This window comes from Colius striatus, chromosome 7 (genome assembly GCF_028858725.1).
Source record: "Colius striatus isolate bColStr4 chromosome 7, bColStr4.1.hap1, whole genome shotgun sequence".
In the NCBI taxonomy this organism is placed as follows: Eukaryota; Metazoa; Chordata; class Aves; order Coliiformes; family Coliidae; genus Colius; species Colius striatus.
Window position 1 is genome coordinate 40891546 of NC_084765.1, and position 25542 is coordinate 40917087.

The window sequence follows — 25542 nt, forward strand, 5'->3', positions numbered from 1 at the left end:
TTAGCACGTGTGACACGCTGGGCTGGTCACGGATTGCACATTGCTGACCTTTAGAAACCCTCAAGGACTTTCAAGTTGTGTCAGTCACTTGCCTGATTAGACACCACAATCATATCTCACATAGCTGCACAGGGGGCAGTTCTGGTTGAAGATTTCACTTTTCCAGCTGCAAGAGCTGATGTTTGTACAGCAAAAACTAAACCAAGTTACATGAGGAATTGTTCCTCCGGGCTCAGCACTCAGCAAAAGCCAGTTTCTGATGGTTTGCTAAGGACTGGGCTTGGCTCATGCCTGGGAACGGGGGGCTCAGCATCTCACTGGGGGCTGAGAGGCCACAGGAGCTCTGGCACTGCCTCAAGATCATCCCAAGGAATTGCTCTGACCCAGTGAGCTCACAGGTCCAATCTCCCCTTTGCAAGGTGAAAAGGGAAGTTTGTACCAAGCATGTTTCCTGGGCTCAGTCAGGGACGGATGCTGCACTCCCTGGGGCCAAGGCAGACTTTCTCCAGGATCCTGTCATAGAATCATAGAATGGTAGGGTTTGGAAGGGACTTTTAGAGATCATCTAGTCCAACCCCCCTGCAGAAGCAGGGTCACCTACATCAGGTCGCATAGGAACATATCCAGGTGGGTCTTGAAGACCTCCAAGGAAGGAGACTCCACAACTGTCCCCACGGTACAAAGCGGTGTGCAGCAATCCACCCCCACTCCATGGGGCACTGGAGACCCCTGGGAGTGAGTCAGTGTCCAAGCCCTGTGGGCACACTGCAAACAGCTCAGGATAAAAAGCTTTCCCCAAAATACAAAGTGCTGTGCAATGGCTTTTCAGAGCCGCCGGCTCAAACGTTATTCGCTCAATTAGGCCCTTACTCTGCAGAAATAGGTGGGTAAATAGATAGAGGAGTACAATCCTGTCATTCTGAGATGCTAAAATATTAAGATGTCTGCACGGTCAGTGCTGATTGCGTGTCAGAAATACACAGGGGAGGAGAGAGAGAAAGGGAAGCTTTGCCTGCCTTACAAAAATTGTGCTCTCCTCTTGCAATCAAGGCAGTGCCCTTCCCTGCAAGCAAGAATTCCTATCAGGCCTGCTACAGAAACACATTTTCAAGCTGTTCACTATCTCTAAGATCCACTGCTCCCTATGTATCACTCAGACAAAGTTCCTGGAGTTTAGCAAAGGAAATAGAGTCTCTGGATTGTCAGAGATTTAATTCAAAGCCTCTGTGAAGATGCACATATATAAACCACCTTCAGAAACACCCCCGGATTTTAGCAGACTCCTTCAGCATGCCCAGGGGCACAGACAAAAACTCATCCTTTACAGCATCACAGATTGTAAATGCAAACAAAAGACAGTGGAGGACAGAGGAATCTACCAAGGAAACAAGCAGTTGTCTGTCCTTCCCAGTCCTCCCAGCTTAGCGTGGGAGAGGGGCAGACTGGGAGCAGGGAGGGGACATTTAGGGGAGGGGAGAGCCTGGAATGAGCTGGGCTTCAAAGGGAAGCTGGTCATGGGACATGAAGGGTGAATGAGTCTCTTTGCAACAAACATGAATATTCTCAACTGTTCAGGCCACCTTCTCTCAGCCCAGTCTGAGCCAAAACCCCAGGGGCTGGTAATTGCCAAGGGCTGTCTTTCTGCCAGCGTGGTACCCAGCCAGCATCAAGGGCCCTGACCTTGGCCCTCACAGCTTGGATAACAACACACACTGCCTGAGCACGACAACACAGGCTGAGCTCAGAGATGTAGTCACCCATCCTGTGTAACACTGCTCTCAAAAAAATGGGCTGCCATGCACTTGCCAGATACTCAGAGGCTTAGCTCACTTTAGGCAGGATGGTTTGCTCTCTCTGGGCAGAGGCTCAAGCAGTTTACTACCAAATGACAACAAATGTGCAAAGAAAAAAGAAAAGAACACTAAAGCTCAAGTCTCACCCATTCACAGCTGCTTTGCAACACTCAGTTTGGTTTTGCAGCATCATATAAGCCACAAGAGCATCCCCATCAGTACAGAACTGCAATTGTCTGAGCACCTCCAGCAGTACCCACGCTGCTGTACAAATCTCACGCTGCCAGCAGCACTTTGCACCCAGCAGCCCAATAATGTGGCAGTGTCTGCCTTGGCTGGCACAGGAACGTGACACACCTGAGAGGAGCTGCTTCCCAGGACAGATGGAGCAGAGCAGGGCAGGGCAGGGCAGAGCATCAGCTCCAGGCCCTTGCAGAGGGGCTGGTGAAGCCCCTGGAGTGGTGGCGAGGCTGTGGGCACAGTGGAGCTCAAGGGCTGGCATTCCTGGAGAGCACTTGGGGCACAGCAGGGACTGAGCACCAGCTCAGCTTTGGGGTACAGCACCCACAGGTCTGAAGGCCTCTCTGGTCCCAGCAGTGCTCAGCATTCCAAATACTGGGAGCAAAGTGCCTAGGGCTTGGTGTCAAGCAAGTCAGCAGAAAGACACTTCAGCTAAGGTGGGAGGGAAAAAAGGCCATCAGCTTTGTCAGGCAGCAGGTCCTGCCATCCCCAGCTCATAGCAGGGCTCTCAGCAGCACTGATGCCCGAGTGAGTCCCTGCTCCTGGTGAGGGTCGGGTGGGTAATGGGGGGCTCTGTGCTGCCTCGCTGACAGCAGATACACTCCTGCAGAAGGCAACTTCCCAGCAGGTCCCCCAGCCCCAACCTCACACCCAAACATTGACCCCCAAGTATCACCAGCACCTCTGACCCAGCACCTTCCCACAGCACAAAAACAGGCAGGTTGTGTTTTCTTGGGTCTGGTCTAAACCAAAACAGCAAGCAAGGAGAAAACTGCACAGGCAGAGCTTCCCACTGCATCCTCCAACAGACCTGTTCGTGAGTATCAATTACAACAAACCTCCTGCACCAGCCCAGCTGCTGAAACATGGCATTAACCAATTAAAAGATAAAGATTTCAAGCCCTGGCCTGTAACCCCACACTGAGGAACACACATCCAGCCCCGCTGCATCCAAGGACCACCATTATCATCAGCTTAATGCTTTGCTTGTGTTTTCACTCTACAGTTGTTATCTGCGAGCAACAGATCACTCTGGTTTTATTCAAGTGATGATATTTATATTGCAAAGGAGTTCTAATTGTGTGAAGGTGCTGCAGCCTCTGCTCTTGCAGCCACAACAATTCGTGCTCCATACGGGACCTGCCCGTGCAGAGCAGGTTCGGGGCAGCACCCAGTCCCCTGGCTGCGGGTCAGGGTCGCTGCCCTGCCAGCCCCACACCTGGGCAGCGCCAGACCCCCGAGCTGGGGCACAGGCTGTGGGGCATCCGCAGATCCAGCTGGGCAAAGGCATCTGGCCACGTCCCAGCGCATCTGACTGAACAGCATCCGTCACTGCTGCCTCCGCTGTCAGTCTGTCCCGCAGCGGCCGTCACGCCCCTGGCAGCATCAGGAGCTGCCTCAGAGGGCAGCGAGCAAGGGGCCGAGGTCCTTCCCCTCCGCAGGGATTGCATAAGCAACCAGCCCCTGTCCTTGGAGCCGCGCAGCCAGCGAAGGCGCGTCACGCAAACACGCTCCATCCTCTCTGACAGCTTCTTCCTGAAGAGCAACGGGCCCGACGTGGCCATTCAGCCTCGTTTCTAATATAGGCCTTTGATTTTATAAACGCTGTGCAAAATAATAGGCACCGCTGACAGGCCAGGACATCAAAATGCCATCACTCGGGTTAGCCCAGGACACAAACACGCGCTGAGCACGAGGTGCCACGTGAAGGAGCACGTTCCCAAACCCCCTCCTGTGCCTTTTCCCTGGTGTCTCACAGAGAGCTGTACCCTGCAGCAGGGGATGTGTTTATGGGAGCCCTTTGCTGCCTGCAGCCACGCTTGGGCAATACGGGAAGACGAGGCACTCCTGTCTCCATGAAGCACGAGAGGTGGCCTCACAAGCTTTCCCCGTGGAGCAAGGTGCTGGCGTCCCTGCGGCAGCTGAGCCCCAAGTGGGCAGGTTCCAGCCCAGTGCTGCCCTGCAGGAGGGAAACTGCAGGGTCGTAAATCTGCCTGTAATTGTGCAAATCCACTGGGGACAGCGATAAAGAGGCAGCACAGGATTACACGGGATTGGGAAGCACGTCGGACTGCAAGATCAACACCTCTGCCCTGCAGAGGGGAAATTGATTCCGACAAAGACATTCTAAGTGGTTTATATTCTTAATATGTTATCAAATTAGGTACAAGGATGTAACAGCAGCAGGTGTAATTTACCTCTTTCATGCAAGCACTGGATACTCTACAACACGGGAAATTGATTTACAGAGCTGGGAGGCAAAGCAGTATTACAAGAGTTTATTTATTGACCCAAGGACAGCAAACAGCACGCAGGGTCTGTCTGCTCCCTGGGCACACCTTGGGCATGGAGAGAGGCTTCAGAGGATGCACAGGGGGAGTGGTGGCTTCCAGGGTAACCCCCTGTAGGGCAAAGTTTGAGAGCCATTCCCTCCTCTCTTAATCTCCATCACAGTTCCCACGATGGTAACCCCTAGCTGTGGAAAAGCACTTCCAAATACTGGTTCAAAGAAATCAAACGCATTGAAACATTCTTTTTACAGCTGGGAAGCAGCAGGTGTCCATGTGGACAGCTGATTCCTGCAGTCTCCCCACACGGCATTCACCTCTCAGGTACCCTCCATAACGAGCACAGCAATGACCCACTGCTTGCTCTGGCCTTTCCCTTAGCGGTGCAGGCTGGGGTGCTGTGCCACGGAGGCTGCTGCTCCCCAGCACCCAGCACCAGGGAAGGGCTGCTGTGCAACCACGGTCCCATGTCCCCACAGCTGCCTCCCCTGCAGTGGGATGCCTGCCCTTTCACCTCAGCACCTCAGGCTTCTTGAAAACCCTCTCTTTGTTAGCCAAACACACCCTTATCCTCAGCTCTTTCACACCAAAAGGTAATTACCTTAAGAGCTCATTACAACCACAGGATGTGCAATTACTGCCTGGAAATAATGCTCTATTTTTAGCACATCAGAGTAAAAAGTGGCAGATTGACAAGCATTGTGCCTCAAGCAGTGAGGCAACTGGCTTGTTCAAACTGACTTCTCTTTTGATAGAAAATAAGTTCCTCTCCCTTCAGAGCAGGGGGGGGACCACCAGTAGACCTGGTACAGGGCCCAGTGCTGATGGTCCTCTCACACATCCTGCCCCAGTTCCTCAGCTGGTGGACACACCTGGGCTGGGGATCTACTGCTCTGGCTCCTCTGTCGCATCTTCACACATGGACTGGTTACAGCAACTTCTCTGTGGCCCCAGGCACAACCCCTGGGACAGACAAGGCTGCCTGGAGCTTGCTGCTGCCCAGGAAGGGGGCATGACATGATCTTCCCGAGAAAGAAAAAAGCCCTACTGCCCCATTCCCACAGAGACTGTCACAAGCACAAAAACCTCTCCCTGTGCTCCTCAGCCCCAGCACACAGCAGCCCACGGTCACCCCAGACAACTGCACGCAGGCAGAAATATTCCTGGCTCAAGAGAAAGCCCAGGAGATGAAATGCTCGGAGATTTCAGGCTCCAAGGGAGAGCAAGGTAAAACAAAGGGCTGAGGCACATGCAAATAACAGTGTCCCTGGCTGGAAACAGCCAAGTGCCCCTGTCCCTGCCAAGAATTTCCCATTCTCTTCCCCAGACCACGGGAGCAGGTAACGGTCTCACACCACCCACCCTCCTGCAGCTCCAAGCAGGGCTTCATTTATTCACCCACCCACAACACCCGCACGTCCCCACAGCCCTGCAGAGCACCGGGGCTGTCACCACACTGATAAACATTGGCACTCCTGCTCCTGATCCTCCATCCTCAGCAGGCAGATGGCACCACAAAACATGGTCTGTAGAGATAAACCCATGCTATGGACACAGCGAAATGGCCTCCCAGTTCATCATGCCGGGATGCGAGAGAAATTCCAGCTGCAGCAGCCACCAGCCACCCCTGGGCACTGCCACCACTCAGCCCCTGTCCTTCAGCAGATCCCCTGCCTCACCTCAGAGACTTGCAGAGGTTCTTAAAAACCATGAGTACCCCATCAGGAGGGCACTGTGCCTGCAGCTGCAAACTCGGTAAGGGCCACGCTGCAGCTCTGCCACACTCCTCGGCCACCCTGTTCCTCCCATTGCTGCTCCCACCCGCTGAAGCGGCTTCAGGAGAGGTTGTGTCCTGTGCAGCCATCCAGCTGCAGCCTTCTCCTCCACCCCAGCTTAACTCAGCAGGTGAATCCCAAACCCAGAGCTATTCAGCAGGCAACAGCTTGAGGCGTGATGGAAGGGGCAGAAGTGAGGAGAGGGATAGAGGAGATGCAAAGGGAAGATGTGGGGTGTGTCTGATGGAATGTGACAGAAGAGGGTTTTCTCTGGGCTTTCCTCTGAAAAAGTTGTTTTACCACACAAAAAAAAAAGAATCCAGGCAGTTTTTAAATGAAAAACCACTCCCTGTGCCAGGGCAGAGAGGAAGGAGGCATTAGGATTACCAATTTGGATGATTTGTTTAAGTCTCCTGCACAGTAATCTTAGCCCAGTTCCCAAGGAACCAGCAGTCAGTGTGGCCTCACAGAGCACATGCAGGTGCTGCTGTCATCCCTCTCACTGCCCTGGGACAACCCTCAGCCCAGCAGCCTCATCAAACCACCACTGCGTGTGCCAACCCTCACAGCATGGCCCCACAGAGGGGGCAGGAGGAGGAGGAGGAGGAGGAGGAGGAGGAGGAGGAGGAGGAGGAGGAGGAGGAGGAGGAAGCTGCTCTCTCAGCTATGCAGGACAGGACTGAAAACCAGAAAGGGAGGGAGGAAGGAGGGAGGAGTGCTGCCTTGCAGCTGTGCAGACAAATTGCCCAGGCGAAATCCTGTTTAGCTGGGGTCTGATAGCTTCAAAGGAAGCCCAAATCCCCGCAGCTGTGGGATGAGCCGCGCGGCTCTCGCAGCGGCGGCTGCGGTGTGACAGCGCGCCGGGCTGGCAGCGCGGTGACAGCTCCTCCGGGGCAGGGGAAGGCGCTCCGGGACACCGCAACAACCGCCTGACTTTGAGCCACTGATGAAACGTCTGAGACACGTCTTTTTCTCCTGAGGCTGCTTCATTTCCTCGGGGGTGACAGAGAGGCAGGGGCTGCCAGGAGGGGACGAGCCCCACAGCCAAACACCTCCTCGCCCAGCAGCACCAGCATGTACCCTGCATCCCAAACCCATCCACTGCACCAGCAGCCAGCCACCTTTGCAAGGGCTGTGCAAAGCCCCTCTTCACGCTACAAAGAGCTCTCCAGGAGCAGACTTTACAATTCCTTTCTAGATCTGTTATAAAAATCTGCAGCACTGCATGGCTACCTGCAGCTACCTCCTACCAGCCATACAGCCATGCTCTCTGGAGTCTCTCCATAAGCAATGACAGATACGAGAGCAGCGTAGGATGATGTCAAATATGGTTAAAATGTGTATGGATTACAACGCCATAAATATTTTAAGGGCTTGAGTGGATCTGTTGCTATCCTTGTACCAAGCTCCACTGGCCCTCTCAGACCTTCCCTCGGCAGTGGATGCCATTCAGGCAAAAGCATCATATTTTTACCCTGGTGCTATCACTGTGTCTAGCTGACACTCTGAATAAAGGCCAGGGTAATTGCAGCACTCACAGAAGAGCTGAGTGCGTTCAAAACCGTCCCTTTTGGCTTCTGTAGCTTGTGAGGTGATTTTCTTTTCCCAAACACACCTAAAAGCCAGCCTGTCATAAGCACTCACCCTCTTTGTGTTTTACTTCATGCCAGTTTGTTCACTTGGAAGGACACAACAGCAAAATGGCACTGTATTTCCTTTGCCTGGCCACTGAGAAAACACCAGGAAAGGGAATGGCAAAGCTCCTGCAGCAACAGCGACCTGCCAATGCCACGGCCACCAGCACAGGGTGCACCTGCACGAGGCTGCCCGGGAAGCAGATCTCAACTCATCTTTGCATCTGCAGCCAAGCCCTTACCAGGAACAATCAGGGCTGATTCTGGAGTATCCAACAAGTACAGGGTCTGCACATCCTGTACTCCAGCAAGCACAGAGTGTTGGTCCAAGTGCTCCCCTTGCTGAGGTCCCACAGAGGTGGGGAGCTCATAACTCAGCCCAGGAAGCCCCCTCCACAGGCAGAGATGCGTCCCACACACAGGCAGCAGCTCTGCACTGCAGCTTGCACCAACTAAGTGTCCTGTTCAGGTGAAACTGCAGGTTTTTACAGATGAAATAAGGAACAAAGAGGATGGATGAGATCCCATCCATCAGCAGTCCTAATCCTCTGAACTAGATCTGGGCATCCCAGGGCACCTGGGTGAGTTCCACAGAGGAGCTCAGCCCCCTCCTACCTCCTTTACCGGCTTCAAGGACCCAGCTGCTGCTGAGAGCCATGGTGGCACAGACCCAGCGAGCCTCATGGAGGGTGCCCAAAGCCCAGCAGCTGGGACAAGGCTGGATCTAGACTAACACCAGGGGGTTACAATTCCACGTTACCACTTCCAGTGGCTGGATGTGAAGTTCCAGCACAATGTCCCGATGCAGCAGTGGGGACAGGGGCATCTCCCAGGCGATGGCCGTGTCCCCTGCTCGCCATCAGCCCTGTTCCTCTGTTCCCATGGCAATCCCCGGCCCCACCAGCTGCACCCAATGGCGACTTTTCCTCTCTCTCCATGGAGATCCATGGAACAAAGCAAAATAAGACAATCAGGCAGTGTCTGTGGGGGTCAACGTGCAGTCACTCCTTTCAGGCTGATTTACAGTTTCCCTACCCCGAGCAGAAGCCAACGCTGAAGTCATTCTGGGCTGCTTCTTAGTCTTATCCCCATCTCCTGGAAACTGCACAGGGTGTAAAAACTGCAGCAAGCTCTCTCCAGCTTGGCTGTCCCAGCTCCCTGCTCATCCTCCTGCCAGCTCCAGCATGGGCTCTGCCTGCTGGATGGGATCCCTGCTGCCCTGGGCAGCAGCTCTGCTGTGGGCAGCGGGCCCTGGGCCCCGGCTCTGCTCCAGGCAAGGTGCCTTCCCACACCCAGAGGCTATGACGGCTCCTTGGGAAACAACACAGCAGATGGGGCTTAGAGGACCCCATCTTCTTCCTCCTCACTTCCAAGGGGTGAGCAGAGAGCCAGAGGAAGTCAGGAACTTCTGTCATCAGTGCACAAGGTTTAATTGCTTACGCACTCCACTACTAATGCACTCTCCTGGCAAAACCCACTCTGCCCAGTGATGCAGGAACCATAATTGAGTTGCATCTTGGCCATGATAAGCCTTCCTGCAGTGAGGCTCCCAGGGGACAAGCCCTGCCTCAGGTTGGAGCCATCTCCTGCTCATCCCTGTGCTGCCACTGATGCCAACAGTGCTTTGGCATTGCTGTCCCCTGGCAGTTATCCCTTACAGGACCTGCTCACCACGGCTGGGTTTTCTACTTCTCAGTACTCAAGAACAGATCACCTCCTCCTCCCAAACACTGCAGCTACGTTTCAGGATCAGAGCCATGTTTCAGGACCAGAGCCAACTCAGGTTGGTTACAGAGGAGATGTGACCACAGCACCATCACTCACTGATCAACCCCAGGCTGCCCTTCCTGGGGTCCCACACCACACAAAGAACCCTGGGACAGTGGGTGGGCACAAGGTGGGCTTCAGCCTCCTCACCTGGTGCAAGATATGAAAGGCTGGGATGTGCCCCACGCTAGCACAAGCACAGAGATCCACTGCAGGCTGCTCTGGCCCTGGCAAGTGCAGGGAGCCAAGCGTTGTGCTAGGCAAACGCCACAACCCTCTTCAAGCACCCAATCTCTCACCAACACATGCTCAGAGGAACTTTGCTGGAACAAGGACGAGCTGGTAGCCCATCTCTGCAGCTGCAGGAGGCTGTGGTGCAGGGGGGCTGTGCAGGACCCAGCACAGCACCCTGCAGAACCCGAGCAGCAGGGCTGCACCGAAGCTCCCTGTGTTTCTCCCCGGCAGTCCCAGGACACCGGCACGGCTCAGCAGCATCAGCTCATGGATACAGAGGTTAACCATGTCCAAAAAACACCTCTCTTTGGAAAATTCCAGCAGAGCTGACAGAAAATTATGCACTGCCTGCAGAAGTTTAGAACCAAACCAGCTTAAAATGCCTCAGACATCATTCCCCATTACACTCCACAATGACACCCCCGTAACAAAATGCCACATGTTAATTTAAAAGCCCTATAGAAAGAGGAACACCCTCTGCTTGGTGGTACTGGGGGTTACTAAGGGAAGCCTCAACCTTACTTCATTCCTCCAAGCTCCTCTGACTGTGGTTTTAATTCCTGGGGGACTTTGCCAAAGGGGCCAATGTGTTAATGCTACCAGTGGGAAGTGGCCCATAAGGGCAGAGAGAAATGACTGTCATCGTTATTTAAGGCACGCTGCATTGGGATTAATTTTGTATTAGCACTTTATTTATGCCTGGAACAAACCCCAGCCATTAAGCTGGGGACACAGTACCCAACCAACACTAAAGCTCTGCTGCAGAGACGTGCAGGATCCCAGCACGGCTGGGGGAGGGCTGGACGCCGGCTGCCAGGCACCGCTAATCCCCTCCAGCGGCAGCTGCCCCTGCACCCTCTGCTTCAGCCAAAACCCCAGATGAAGAAATCTGTCATCAGAAAGCAGAAGTGACAACTGGCTAAAGCCCTGTCAGTGGGCTTAAGGTGTTGCTTCCAAGGCGCAGTGACAGGCTGGGAAACCATTTCCTGCATGTTTGGAGGTTTATATGAACGTGCAAATGAGAGTGAGTGAAAACAGTAAACACAGAGCCAGCACATGCAAGTGGGAGAGGGACAGGCAGTAGTGACACAGACCTGCACCAGAAGGCAGAGCAGTCCATTTTGGATCAGGAGATGGACATTAACTCTGAGGAAGAGCCTGGGAGCATTGAGATTTAAGCAGGAGAGAGGTCTGACAGTACCCCTGCGAGGGCAGGAGCCAAGGCTCGCTTCAGACAGCAGTCCTGATGGTGCGGGGTCCCTGCATGGCTGGGGGAGGATGGGCTGGCACACAGGGACACTCCCAGCATACAGTCACAGCAAAAACCCATCCATCCCACCTCTATGGCCCTGATCCTTGCCTCAGCATTGGCTCCAGCCCTCTCCTGCTGCCTTTCTACTGCCCTTACTTTTTCTCTTCTTGCTTCCAATGGCCCCTCCAGATACCAAAGACATTCTGTTCTCATTACACCTTTCCTTAGGAAAGTCACTGTTGTTTGCAAGAAATATTACTCAGCATGCTGTACAGTGCAATGCTAATGAGAGTTAAATCGATTCACGAGAAGTACCTGCTCAGCATCTTTATTGTCTATTTTTCAGACATAACTATATTGGATTCTGGCTGTTATTCCAGGCCCAACATACTGCCCATCCTGAGTTAAGTGTATAGGTAACGTATAGTTACAATCACAGATGCCTAACCTGTATATTCCTAAAGTCTCTCCCCAGCTCCACAACGGCCTCATCAATTCTTGTAATTTTTTTTATTAAAGAGAAATTTCCCATAGGCAGCTGGTGGATATTTCCTTGGGGAGCCCAGCTGATGTGCCAAGCTGAAAGCCAATACAACCTGAAACAGCCGTGCTGTAAACCCCCTGAAAACAGAATAAACCCATCGGTATGACAGATATGCCACTATCATTAAAGTCTTTGGTAACAGGCATTATGCAGCCAAAATACTCTATTTCCAGCTGCAGCATCGATCTGACGTTGACATCCAGCATTAGGTAGCTGAGGTCTCTCTGGCTCACAAAGCACCACACCACAAAGCTTTTGTTAATTATTGCTTATAAAATGCCTCATCTAGCTGGTGAGACACAGCCACCTGGCTGTACTGACCCCCTTATTTCACTCCTTCCTGCAGCATCCTGAGGCAGACAGAGATTTTTCTCTGTGCTCAGTAGGCCAGTGCTCATACCCTTTCCTGCCAGATAGGAAAGATTAAAATATGTGCAAACCTTGAATTTCCAATGAGATGCTCAATGCAGAAAACTGGCTCTCCCAGGCCAAGAAAATGGGTCTCAGCATAGACACAGCTCTGGAGGGACTGTGACCCAGCCAGGAGGGGAGGGAGGGTCCCAGCTCAAAAATCTAAAGAAAATATGATGTTACAAGAATGAGGGTGCAGCCAGGCCATGGCTCTGAGCCCTGCAATGCCCCTGTGCCTCTTCAGGAGGGATTTCCTAACCTCTGCGTTTCCACAGTGCAAGTACGTCCTACAAACCCGGGCTGCTTGGTCCATTCCCTTCCCTGCCGAAGAGCAGTCTCCACCTACATCAGCTTCCCTGGTGAGGACCAAAGACTGGACAATTTGGGAGAGCAGACCTCCCTCCCCCCCTGGTTCCATAAGGAGAACTGGCATCATTCATGAATAGCAGCACAAAGTTGATCCTTGGAGCAGCTAAAAGATCCTGTGGCTTCAAATATGGCCCTGCACTACAAACTGAGCATGTACAGATGAGACCTTCTTGCCCAGCAGCACAGCTCCTGAGGCTGGTCTGGAGAGACAGCTGATGACTTTATGGAGTAAAACAGGACTTTGCTGTATTTTATCCCTGCTGTTGCCAATGGAGAACAAGCCAGAGGGAGCACGATGGCACTTAGATTTTGTGTGCGTGTGGAATAAAGAGTGATCCTCACAACATTTCAGCTGCCAAATCACTATTGCAAATGGAGACATTTACCAGGGAGGGTGACCTACACAGATGGTGATTACCAAAGTGTAATTAAGGGCAAAGGTACAGTCTGCATCTTTAAAATGATGATGCAGGAGGACCAACATGCCCAGCCTCCCCCCAGGACCAGATCTGACCTCCAAGAGCTAAAACTCCCCTATTTTTTGCCTAGGAAAAAGAGCCACCCTCCACCAACACAAGTGCCACAACCTCCCCCTGCACTGGCCCTTCTCAGGGAGAAAGCAGGCTGGAAGAAACAGGCAGTTTTTGCAGATACTCAGTCTTGGCCATAATTACCTGACAGACATGACAACTGCTGTGCTGTGAGCAGAAAAAGTGGCCAGTCAGCCCCAAATCCCACAGGTCACTTCAGAAACAACCGTGACCTGGAACATGTCACCCGGTAAATTCCTGGAAAATCAGACCATCACAAAATCTGTGCCATGGGAGAGAAAGATTGCACACCACTGGCACATCCCACCCACCCACTGTGCTCCTGGGGGACGAGGCTGCGGCAGCTTCAGACCTCACCACGCTTCCTTTCATTCCCAGTTACCTTCTGTCTAGGCATGAAAACACCATAATGGCTATTTCATAGCCACCTTCCATTGCAAGGACTCCTTGTGTCAATGTCCCACAACATCCTGAATAAACAACAGGCTTGTCTGAGCAGGAGGCAGGTGGTGGCAGTGGGGTGAGACACACAGAATTGGAGTGTGAAGCTTGAAATCATAATTTCAGTTAAGATGGTCAGGTCAGCATGTGCCCAGCAGCCCAGGGTGGTCCATGGGCACGGACTCCCTGCATGCACAGACCCCTGAATCACAGTGCCCCATGGGGCTGGGGGATGGAGAACCACCATCTCCTGACCTGCCGGGTCAGCTGCTGCCACAGCCCTGCTGCTGGCACAGATGGGCACAGAAAAAGAAAGGTGCTTCCAAAGGGTTCCTTTCCTGGAGAGAAAGCAGGTAACCTTTGGGATTTGTGCAGAAGAATAAGCACATCTCCTGTCCCACTCCTCTGCCCCAGCACCCTCCAGCACCCCACAACACAGGCCACACAGGCAAATGCAGCTCTGGGGGATGTTTTTCATGAGATTACATTTCCATTTTTATTATTTTTCTTTCCACAAGCACAACATTCTAAACACACATAAAACTGCCTAATCCCCACATTCTTACTTTCCAGAGGTGCCAGTATTTTCCACGCTGACAGAGCCACAGCTCAGCAAGCCTGGGCTGACACACGAAGCCGGGGACCTTCATGCTGCCATTTCAATCCACTATTGTACCATCACAACAAAAAGCTTTCATGCCCCTGAGTCTCAGTGAACACGTTTCCATGTCAGGTCAGCTCACCTCACAGCACCTGGATGCTGTCCTTTGCATTCCTCTTCCTCAATGTGCAACAACACCCTGAGAAGGCTGCTGGAAGCTCGGGGCACTGCCCAGCCTGCAGGAATGCTGTCACATCAGCCCACAGACTTCAGAGCTTGTTTGTCAAGCCTGCTTTGTGTTTCATGCCCAGAAGTTGTCCCCAGCTTTCTGTAGAAATGCAGATGACCATATAAACCCCGATTCTGACATGCTCAGTTGGGCATTCCGTGTCCCCTCACTCCTTCAGAGCTCTCTGAAAGCTCAGCCCCTTTCTTCCACATCTCCTCCTTTGTCCTAGCGCTCAGAGCACAGCAACCTTTGCTTCAGTCCAGCCTCCCACATCAGTTTTCTCTGTAGTCCTGGAAAGGTCTGTAGCTGCTTACCCAGTTCTGTAAGGAATGTCATAAACCCAGACTGTACCAGCCAACAGCGCCTCGTGCAAAAGTAACGCTGGCAAAGACACTGCCACGCTTAGGTGAAAGCTCAAAAACACATCCAAAGTGTTAATTCCTCTCTGTGGTTACCAAGGATGGTGGGTTTGCTTTTCTCCTGGGCTCTGGCAGAGCTCTGCTGGCATGGTGAGGGAGCAGAAGTGAAAACATCTCCTGGGACACTGAAGGTGCCGCATAAGTTTGAGATGATTTGAGAAAGTCACCAAAAACACAGCAGCTGTAGCTCTGTTGGGAATACAAGGGGGAATCCACAAGATGAGGCCAATGAAGAAACAAATTAGGAAGTATTTTCCCAAGTTCTGAAGCTTCTGAGAGGCCAACAGGAACAACCACCACAGTCTCTGCAGACATTGGTGGTGGCTTCATCAGCCTCGCAGGCAGTTGCAGATCATCAATATGCAATGGCTCTCATACTGCTCCCATAATTCACTCTGGAAACATTTCAAAGACAAGAATTTGACCTGAAACCTTCTTATTTGCAGAAGCAACTCCAAAGCTTTCTGTAATCAAACAATAATTGTGGTTTTGGACCAGAAAGAAGGGGCTGACAACAGAAGCACCATTCAGTTCTCCCTGCAACAGCACGAATGCCTGACCCCTGCACTAACGAGGTGCTGCCCATGCTTGACAAAACTGATAGCAAGTAAAATACAGCCCTTCTTGCAAGGCAAATCCCTGCTTGTTCCCCAGCCTTCCCCAGTAACATGCTGTCATCTCTAACCCGTGACAGTAGTGCTGGGCCTCCTCTGCTGTTGGAAAGCAGGAGCACAGTGGTCTCGGAGGGCTTGCTCTGCAATGCCACCCCGTTACTCAGCGACACACCTGCCCTGTGCAAGGCAGAGCCCCTGCTCCCATTGCAGTGGGAGCACACGTGTCCTCTGCTTGGCATGTCGGGATTCCCATCAGTCCTGCACAAACTGTGCTTACCACCAGGCATGTGACTTTCCTACAAGTCCCCCAGAAGGCTGAAGTGCTGAGGGTACCACATGGTTTGGTTTTCCCTACTGGCAAGCTCCTCTCTCCCATAGTGCAAGGCAAACCACACACCATCCTCAAACATGTAGGACCAAGTGGCTCTCCAGTAGCTCCCCCCCAAGTCAACAAGGACTCCACATTCCATTGACACCCAAACTCAGCCACCACTGTGCAGAGGCCATTCCCATTGCCCCTAAGGCAGGCTTAGGGGCCCAGCTTCACGCCCGGTGCTACACACCCCACAGAGGACACTCACTCCCATACGAGCTGCAGAGCAGCTCCCACAGACTGAAGGCATCTCCACCAGGACCTTGCCTGCCACCATTGGCAGCACCTCAGCAAGGGTCCTGCTCACTGTGCACACTTTGCCTGTTTTCATACACGGCTTCCAGGAGCAGTCAACCTGCAAGGCTGCAGATGGAAAACAGATCTGCCAGGTCTACCAAGAGAGAGAGAGCGGCATCACAGCACTTCTGGTATCTCGAGCCTTTTAAGAGGCAAACCAAAGCATTGTGAGAGTCCTGGCTTTGCTGGGATGTGGCCACAAACGTCACTCCCACACACACCATCCCTTCGAGCTCCTGAAGACTGAGTCAAAAATTAAAAGTAAGTGGGCTGCTCAAGGCACTTTCAGTATTCCCCAGACATCTCAAAAAAAGCCTCCTACTGTGCATTGCCTAATTTTTACATGACAGAGGCAGAAAATGTCTTCTTTCATCATGCTTTTGTATACGTCTTTCCACAATGGCAGTCCCATGTATGTGTGTATCTATGTCTCTCTCTATTTGTCTTCAGTACCTTATATGGAAAAGTGATAAGCAAACTACCTGTCTCGGGAAACTGGTTCCTATGAGGAGGAGAGCCAGCATTCACAGCAGGTAACACTCTTCAACAGGTACGAAAAGTCAACAGAGAACTTGACATTTCAGCTGGTGAAGAAATTGCAGCACTAGAAATATTTTCAATGGGTCTCCATAACAACTTGTGTTTCTGCCTCCCCTTAAAACCAGAGCAAATGTGTCACTAGCATTTCAGTGGTCACTTAGTGGATGTTTTCCCCAGCTGCCTTTTGTGTCCTTTGTATTTCAAATTATAGACTTGGAAATCAATTGAAAAGGAAAAAGGAGATGAAAATCAAGAAACTCTCAGCTTTGACTGTTACTTTGTCTTCAAACTTCCTGTGCATTTCAGGGAGTTTTCTCCCAAGCTCACAGTGTAAGTATGGAAGTGTTTGAGCAGGGAAGGCAGGATGCTGCCCTGCCAGTGTGCAGCTCTCCTGAGTGTTTGAGCAGGGAAGGCAGGATGCTGCCCTGCCAGTGTGCAGCTCTCCTGAGTGTTTGAGCAGGGAAGGCAGGATGCTGCCCTGCTGGTGTGCAGCTCTCCTGAGATGCACGAGCTGTCGAGAATGAGAGGTTTCTGTTGCAAATGCAAAATATTCCTTTGAACAGAGTCACCAAAAAAACCCTTGCCAGTATTGTTTTCACCATCCCTGCACCTGCAGGCTGGGAGGGGTGCAATCCTGCACCCACTGCAGCCCAGAGACTTTGCCCATGGACTTGTTGAGGCCAGGACTTCTCCTCGCTACCACATCACGCTGGCGGTGGTGGGGTGGCTTTGCTGGAGCCAAACCACAAGCCTTGGTGATGTTCCAAGAGCTCAACACACTGCACAGACCCACAGTCTTGAACCCAAAGTCCACCTTACTCTCTGTTTTTGACAACAGGTTTTGGCATCGGCCCGTTCCCACATCCCTGCAGGAGAGAAGAGAATGTTCTGGGAGCACGAACTTCTTGGCACTATGTTTCTGGTGCTCTCGGCAGCAGGAGCAACCCCCTGTGCAGAACAGATCACTTGTGCTCATGACTCTGGACCAGAGCCCCTTGTGTAAGCAGCAGCCTGCTAACCTATTTCCTGGCAAAAGCAATTGGAAACTCTCAGAAGATAAAAAGATAATGAACAAATAACCTTCACAGCAGCCAGCACTGCCAAAACCCACGGTTCCCCTTTGTGTTGACTGTCTGTTATTAATGATCCTGTCAGGGCTCCTAATGTACTTTGTGCTTCACGTGGAAAACATGGGGTTTGTCCAGGAGCATACTCAAGAGCTCGTTTTCATTCACTTCCGATCTTATGCAAGAAAGTTCTTACTCTCTGAACCTAAGAAACTCTATTTTGACGTTTATCTTCTTACATCTCCCCAGTCTCACAGTGCTACTGGGGCTTGAAACGAAACGCCACTGTCTTTTCAGGAAAACGCTCGATGCATCAAGCAATGGCAAATCATTAATTATTTCAAGCCTTTTATGCCACCACTGACACCACAGTGAAGAATGTAAAACACTTCCTCAGACAAGCAGCTCGGTCACAGCAAACCGCAGCACGAGAGCACCGCTTCGGTTTCCCAAAGCCGCCTTTATTCTGAGAGGAGCGGCGAGGCTGCCTGACTGGCGAACTGCCGCGGCTGTGCTGGAGCCACACAGCACAAGGTGGCAAATGGAAGTGAAATACACTGCTCAGACCAGCCCCTTGCCATGGAGATGAAGAAAAAGCCTTTGGGAAGGGCTGCCTCTCTCCACCAGCCCAAGCTGCTCCTCGGGGACGCGTCTCAGGGCAGTGACACCCATGGGAGTGGGGTCCCCTGAACCCGCAGCCAGCAGCATGCCAAGGGACAGAACATTAAAGGCCATTGCTGCCACCTCACACCTGATGGTCCCCGCACTGCCCTCCAATGTCTGTTTTGCTTTAAAAGGTGCCTCTGTGACATGTAATATTAACAACATTAATGGCTTTTCTGAGTCAAGAAAGCCCCATGTCTCCATGTTCAGGCAGTGGCCAGGAGACCCCACGTCTGACAGGTGGTGAGAGCCACAGCCCTGCTCACTGGCAGACACAGACCGACCACTGGCACCCAGCAGAGACAGACACTAGGACAAAGTCCTCCCCAAAACACCCAACTTTGAGAATGCACAAAAAAAACACCCCACAACACAACTGCTTACGGAGGCGCTGCTCCAGCCTCTGTTTGCAGCAGCTCTGTATCCCCAACACTGTCCACCTGCTCAGATGGGCTCTTCGGGAGTGAAAATTGGGGCAAAAGAGAGAGGAAGGATTCACCTGAGCTCAGAGAATAAACCATTCATCCAACATGGGATTATTACCAAAGTAAACTTCAGATAATCTAATTTAAAGGGCTTTATATTCAGGTATTATCTAGAAGGATCATGTCCCTACTCACACGCCTTTGTCAAGCACAGCCAGAGGTTCATTTTGTTGACAGGTTTCACCAGTGCCATTATCTGAAATGTAAATATGGCCTCTCAAAATCAGCTCTGCCTCCAAGTGCTTCTTTCTCTTCCCCAGCAAAGGAGAAGCCAGATGCCATGTCAGACGGGCCCCGCTTCGGGGAGAGCGCAGAGCCGCAGCCCCCCAGGCTGCCACACAAGGGTATGGCAGTGAAAACGCACGGCCTGAACTTCCCTGGAGCAGCTTTGCTCCCCAGATGTGTGCCGTGATTAATGGCACCGCCTGCCAGAAGCACGACATGCTGCGGACAGTTTCTCCCTATTTAAGTAAAAATAGAAATACATAAATCAGAAATAAGGGGAGCAGAAACAGCCTGGGCGAGGAAACACTGTGGATCTCAGCGAGACGGGAACGATCTGCGCTCGTGAGGGAATGACCTTCAAAACTCATTCACTGCTCGCAGCCTGTGTGGGGACAGGTTTCCTCACTTGAGAGACATTATCCGTTCCTACTATGTAGGCTTTCATTTTGCATGGGCTAGAAACACTTTGCTTAGAGAGCAGCTTGGAAGCAATGGAAAACAAATGTTTAACCGGGGTAACCTTGGTTGTGAGGGTGGTACAAGCTAATTCTTTGTAGCTTTGGTCATGCATGCTAAGTACCAGCATTCACTATTTACTACACCAAACACAACACAAGCCGGGGAGCTACAGGATTGTAACAAAAAATAAAGATGTGCAAAATGACGACACTTTGTTAAATTATCTTAAGGTCAGAAAATCCAGATTTTTCTTAACTGCATTGCCTACACTTTCTCTCCCAAACTAGAGTTTTCCATTCAATTTGTATCAATCTGAGACACGAATTAGTTTTGCTTATGCAAAATAAACTAGGTTGCCGTTGGAGTTGTTTACTGGGTCACACTTTACAACCCAGGTGGGGGAGGAACCAGCGGTATTAGCATTCTTCAGGCAACAGTTGCAGAAATAAGGTTTCTCTATTTTAGACCATTTAAGCAGAAATGACAGTGCCTCCCCCAGCCTGCAAGAATCATTCTTCAGCATTAGCATTTAAAGCATGTTGCCACCGGTAAGTGGGAAGACGCTCTCGCCTCCTGGGTGCTGCAGACCGGGGGATACTGGGGGGAATCTAACGAGGGCTGGCGGGTGGGAGCTGCTGCTATTCACACCCTGAGTCACCTTTTCTCCAAACTCTGCCCTCAATTCTCCGTTGCCCACGGCGGGGGCTGAGGCCAGCCGAGACCAGCGGGAACAGAAGCGAGCGCTCGGGCGCGCAGGTCTCGGCGAGCTCCCTGGCAGACTGTGGTAACTGCAGGAAGGAAGAGTAAAAACAGCGGGAGCCAGGTGATGCTCCTCTCCGGTCGCACGGTCCCGTCACCCGACTGGCTGCAGCGGGAACAGCGAGCGCGTTTTGCTAGTTTTTAGAAATACGACATCCCCCGGTTTCTGGGCGTTGAGCCACGGCTCCCGCACCCCAGCAGCGAGGCAGCAACCGAGAAGGGGGCGACAGTCCCGGTCCTGCCCCACCCGGCGGACTGCCGCCCCGGCCCTGCCGCTCCGGACTCTTACAACTGCTCAGAGCTGGGCGCTAATGAGGGAGGCAGAGCGGGGCACCGTGGGATGCCGCGGAGAGTCCATCCCTGCCCGGCAGCAACCTCTCCGCATCCCCCTGCCGGGCAGCATCCCGGTACTTCACTTCGCACCGAAGTCCTCCCTGCGATGCGGGGAGTCCTCGCAGGCGGTGGAGGAGGACGAGCACCGCCGGGCTCCGCGGGGCACGGCCGGGGGTCTCCGCGGCGCCGGGGGCGGCCGTGCGGCGCTGTCCCTGCCCCGCTCCAGGGACTGCGGGCACCCCCGCGCCGGGGCACGGCGGCCGGCTCTCCGCGCCATCCCCACACGCCTCCGCAGAGAAGGGGGGTTTCGCAGGCGGAGGGGAACCTCTGGCTCGGGGCTCCGCGCCGCCGGCAGCCCCGGCCCGTCTCCCGCCGCGACGCTCCGGTCGCCCTCCGAGAGCCGGGGTCTGCGGACGGCGGGAGCGGTGCGGGGGGAGCGTCCGCCTTTGTTCGCGGCGGCGGGGCAAGACCGAGCCGCCCCCGCCGCTCCGCTCCGCTCCTTTTGTCTGCCGGCTCCGGGCGGCAGTGCGGCGGCTCTGGGGGCTGTGCGACCCCCGCGTGCGGCTGTCCTGCCCCCGCCGACCCCCCGAGCACCGCCGGACGCTGACCTGGATGGTGCAGGTGTACTCGCTGTCGTCCAGCAGCCGCACGGTGCAGTTATACTCGCGGTCCAGGTTCCTGCTGCTGCCACTCATCCACCTGCTCAGCATCTTCCCGGGGCGCGGAGCGGCGGTGCTGCCGGCGGAGCCTCCGCTCACATCGCCGCTGCCCGCGGTGCGGTGCGGTGCGGTGCGGCGGGCGCGCCCCCCGCCCGGCTCGGCCCTGCTCCCGCTGCGGGCCGAGCGGCGCGGAGCGCAGTGCCCGTGCCCGGGCCGCGGCGCACGGCGGGCGGGGTGGAGGCAGGCCCGGGGAGGGGGCCCGCCGCCGGCTGCGGGGGCCAATCTCGGCGCCGCGGCGGTGATGGGCTCCGCCGCAAACCAATGCGGCAGGGGCGGCGCGGATCCGCCGCCTACGCCGGGCAGCCCCGCGCGGGAGGGGGCTCCGCGGGCGCGGAGGGGCGGGGGCTGCGTGCGCGGCACCGGCCGGAGGGTGCTGGGCTCCCCGGGGACGCTGGGGCACCCTGCGAGCCGCGGGGCTCCTCGCCGACTGCCCGCAACTTTGCCCGCGCCCCGCAGCCCGCCGAGGGGCTTCCCCCGGCCCTGTGGGAGGCACGGGAGGGGAGCGGGGGCAGCCCCTGGTTTGGAGGGGCTGAGGGCGCTGCTGTAGCAGTGAGTCTAGCGAGGACTGTCAGGCAGGCTCGGGGGCCGGTGGCCCGGTGTATCCTGGCCCCGCACAGCCCGAGCGAGGGGTGGGAGCTGCCACTGCCATCCCGTGGAAGAGGGGGCTGCGTCCCCGGGGGCAGGAGGCAAACCACCCGACCCAGTGCGCCTGCAAGTCCGGGCCGAAGCTCTGGCTGCACCCGGCTCCCTTGGCAGACACAGACTGGGGTTGATAGGTTGGCATTCTCTTAGAGGCGTCTGCTCTCGTGGCCCACTCAGCAGAGCAGTATCAGACCCAGGTGCTGAGATAGCCCCCAGGGCATGAGCTTCTCTCTCAGTGTTCATTCACTACAGAAGGAAAGTTTTAAACCTCTAGTTGTGAGACAAAATAGACTCCAGCAGTGCTCAGCGTTCACCCAGGTGCAGCCGGTGCTGCAGCTGGCGCTGCTCTGGAGAAGTGCAGTGCTTGGTAGCAGTGTCAGCAGTGACCAGGGATGGGAGCTCAGCTGGCAGCAGTTGTGCTGGCTGTCACAGTCCACAGCCACCCCTGCACAGAGAGGCTCCAGCAGCACTCCCACCACAACCCCAGCTCCACACACGCTGACAAATACCCAAACCACACACGTCACAGTGAGGGTCCGTGTAAAGATACCTCCAGTCTATCCTACTGCACCAGGGGCCCTGTCCCCACTGCACCTTCCTGACTCAGCTCATCTCTGCCTGGAGACATGCCTTCATTCTCCTCCCAGCAGTGCAGCTCTCTAACAGGTCCCGTTATTATCTCTCCTCCAACTCTGCTCATTCCCTGCCTTCCCAGCCAGAAAGATGGCTCACAAACCCAGGCTCCTCGCCTTTCCCTCGGCAGCACAGGCTTCCTGCCCACCAACTCTTCCAGGCCTCTACCTGCTGCAGGGCAGCATCCCTTCCTGCATCGTGCTGCCCAGCTGAGCTCTTCTCAGCTCTGCTGAAAATAACTGCTCCAAGGTGCCAGTGACTCTCTGAGCTCTTCTATCCCCAACACACTGTCCTCCCTGTGGGGAGCTCACACTCCAGCATGTGGGGCTGGGATCCTGGTGCTTTTTTTGGCGCTATACAGTTCAGAGGCTGTCCCCGTGACAAGTACCAAGAGTGAGTCTGTCCCAGCCCCTATTGCACCGTCCCCAGCCAGTGGCTGCACTGGGGCTGCTTGCCAGGCTGGGGACACCCCTGTGATGGCTGAGCTCATGGAGAGACTGCAGAAGATGACCAGGCTCAGTTATAAAATCATACAATTGTCTTGGTTGGAAAAGACCTTTAAGCTGATGGAGTCCAAGCCCTCCCCTCACACTGCCAAGCCCACTGCTAACCCATAGCCCTCAGCAACTCGCCTGTGTGTCTTTTAAAGTTCTCCAGGGATGGGGCCTCCACCACCACCCTGAGCAGCCTGTGCCAGTGCCTAACAACCCTCTCAGGAAAAAGTTCCTCCTAATATCCAAATTAAGCATCCAAAAGGCAATTAATCTATATGTCCAATTAATGTCAATGACGGGATGGGAAGGAGATGTCACAGGCAGTACTGCTGCAGCAGTGAGAAGATGAAATTATTCTGTTGGAAAAATATGACAGGGAATGCAGAGACTTGGCCTGTGCAGGATGTCCACGGGGAGACTGAGCTCTGCAGCTCCCCAGGAGGATGGGCTGTGCCCAGCACATTGTCAGGAGGCGTGATGCAGAGCCCAGAACAACAACGGCGCTTTTCACAAAGAATGGGACTCGCTCCTGAACCATCTGGGCACTTTTACAAAGATGCTTGTATTCACTAAAGTAGCTGCTACTTTGTCATGTATCCCACTCTGCATAAATTGTTCATCTGCCTCAGAGCTCCCCTTCTGAACCAGCTGAACTGTTAATGAAGAATGGGATCCTCAGCATTGGCAGGTGCTGCTTTCATCAAGAACAGAAGCTTCTGAGCCAGCTGAGCGGCTTAATGAAGAGAGCATTCATGCCAGAGCAGCCACAGCTTTGTCAGGCAGCCTCTCACCCATGCCATGGCTCGACTATTCACTCCATTCCTCGACCAAGTGAACAGTTTTGCTGAGGTTCCAGTTTTTGACAGAGAAAGTGCACTTTTTTTATACAGACCCTTTTTCATAAAGACCCTCTCTGAGGTGAAACAGGAGCCCCGTGGCAGGATCCATCCCACTCTGCCTCCCCAGCCTCATCCTCAGATGCTTCCCTCTTAAACTACCTGAAAATTTTCCTACCCAGCATTTCAAAGGCTGTGAGATGCCTTTGTAAAAAGACTCTCTGTTCCCCAGCTTTGATCGACAAGAAAGCACTTTTGATGAGTAATGTCTTTCTTTCCTTTTCAGTCATTAACACAGTAAACTCTACAAACTCTCCATATTTGCATTCTCCATTACTTGCAGTTTTGATCTCAAAAACCAAAAATGCAGCTTTCCAAACATATATTTAAAGTGAATTCTCAGCTGTATTTGTTTTCAGGTAGGTTGTACTTCACTAAGAGTGTCTAAAAACCCTGGGAGGCCAGAGAATGGGTGTCTCTGCTGCTCCCCACAAGTGCAGTGTGAACCCTCATCTGGAGGAGGGCCCTGCACCACAAACCCCTGCAGAGCATCCAGCACAGTGGAGATTTTTGCAGGGGGTGCAGACGAGGGAGTGTTCTGGCATGAGTTAATGTTTGCGGAGTGTGGAAGCCCTTTGGCTGGTGTTTGGTACAACTTTCATCCTCAGCTGAGCATTAATAGCCACAGGAAACATTTGGACCAGCAACTGAGTTACCTCCTTCAGCAAAATGAGGTCAATAAGTTGTATTTGTTTAGGCTTCGATGATATCCCACAGACACATCTCCTGCAGCATTGGTGGTGGGGCTGGCTGGAGGAGACGTGCTCTACCAGCAAGAAGCTCCCCAAGCGTTATTTCTCCCACAACTTCTCCCAGCCAGGGGGAAGGAGGATGATGGGCCTCATACATGTTGGTATGTGTGTCTTTGGTCTCATTATTATTTCTTTGTATCCTGATATTGTTTCTAGCAGAACCATCTGATGGGAAGGGGTTGCTGTGCTTAGAGATGGCTTCATGTGCCACAATGGAAGATCCACACTCCTGGAGGGTATTTCATGCTGAGCTGAAGAGAAAAGAGGCAAAGAAAGATGAGAAAAGGAGGAGGCTCAAATGAGAGAGACAGGGAAGAAACAGGATGAGGAAGGAGAAAAGGGCAGTGGCGATAAAAGGCAACTGTAAGAGAGCCAGGAGAGAAAGAAGGGACTGGCATCATCCCTTCAACTTCCCTGTGTGTACCCATGGGCAACAGGCTGTAGCATCCAGCTTCCAGACTCCCTGGCATGCAAAATTTTAACCATAATCTGCAATTATAAGCAGAGGGTAAAATTTCAGCCTGTTGGGAAGAGGGGGGAACTTGCAGGACGATGCACATTAATTACTGCTGACATAGGAGGACGGGCTCATTAGACAGAGGTCTCCTTCAGTTCTAGCCCACAACTTTTGACTTGAGGCAGATATTTCAGTGAGTAATTATAGAGCCTGTGCTGCGAGGCAGGTCACAGTAGGTGGCCACATAGACCTTTTCACTCCTCCTTGAGCTGCAGGGATGCAGAGCAGCTCTCAGGATGGGGACAGTGCTGGGAAGAGCCTGGCAAGTGGCAGCAGCAAAGCTCAGGCTGGTTGTCACTGCAGGGTCACCTGTGGCAACAAGGGTGAAGAAAGAAGGGGAAGGGGGGGGTCAAGGACCCCCATCTTAGGTAAAGTCTGGGGAAAACTTTGCTCAACCTCAGTTCTGAGCAGTGTGATGTGTTACCAAAGAGTCTCTGCTCAGCAAGGCCAGCAACGAGCCTCCTCAAACACCCTGGTTTCCAGCAATGTCATTTCCATGCTAGTGACACCTAAAAACCTCCATTTG

The 25542-nt window shown here is 53.4% G+C and overlaps 1 protein-coding gene across 3 annotated transcripts in view; it reads right to left on the bottom strand.

Annotated features, from left to right (window-relative positions):
• FRMD5 (FERM domain containing 5) overlaps nucleotides 1-21073 on the bottom strand; it is an 83316-nt gene extending 62243 nt beyond the window's left edge. For all 3 annotated transcript variants that reach the window (XM_061999786.1, XM_061999788.1, XM_061999785.1), the window contains exon 1: nucleotides 20972-21073. In XM_061999786.1, coding sequence (XP_061855770.1) covers nucleotides 20972-21073 — 102 coding nt within the window. The remainder of the gene's footprint in view (nucleotides 1-20971) is intronic.
• Nucleotides 21074-25542: the final 4469 nt, after the last annotated feature.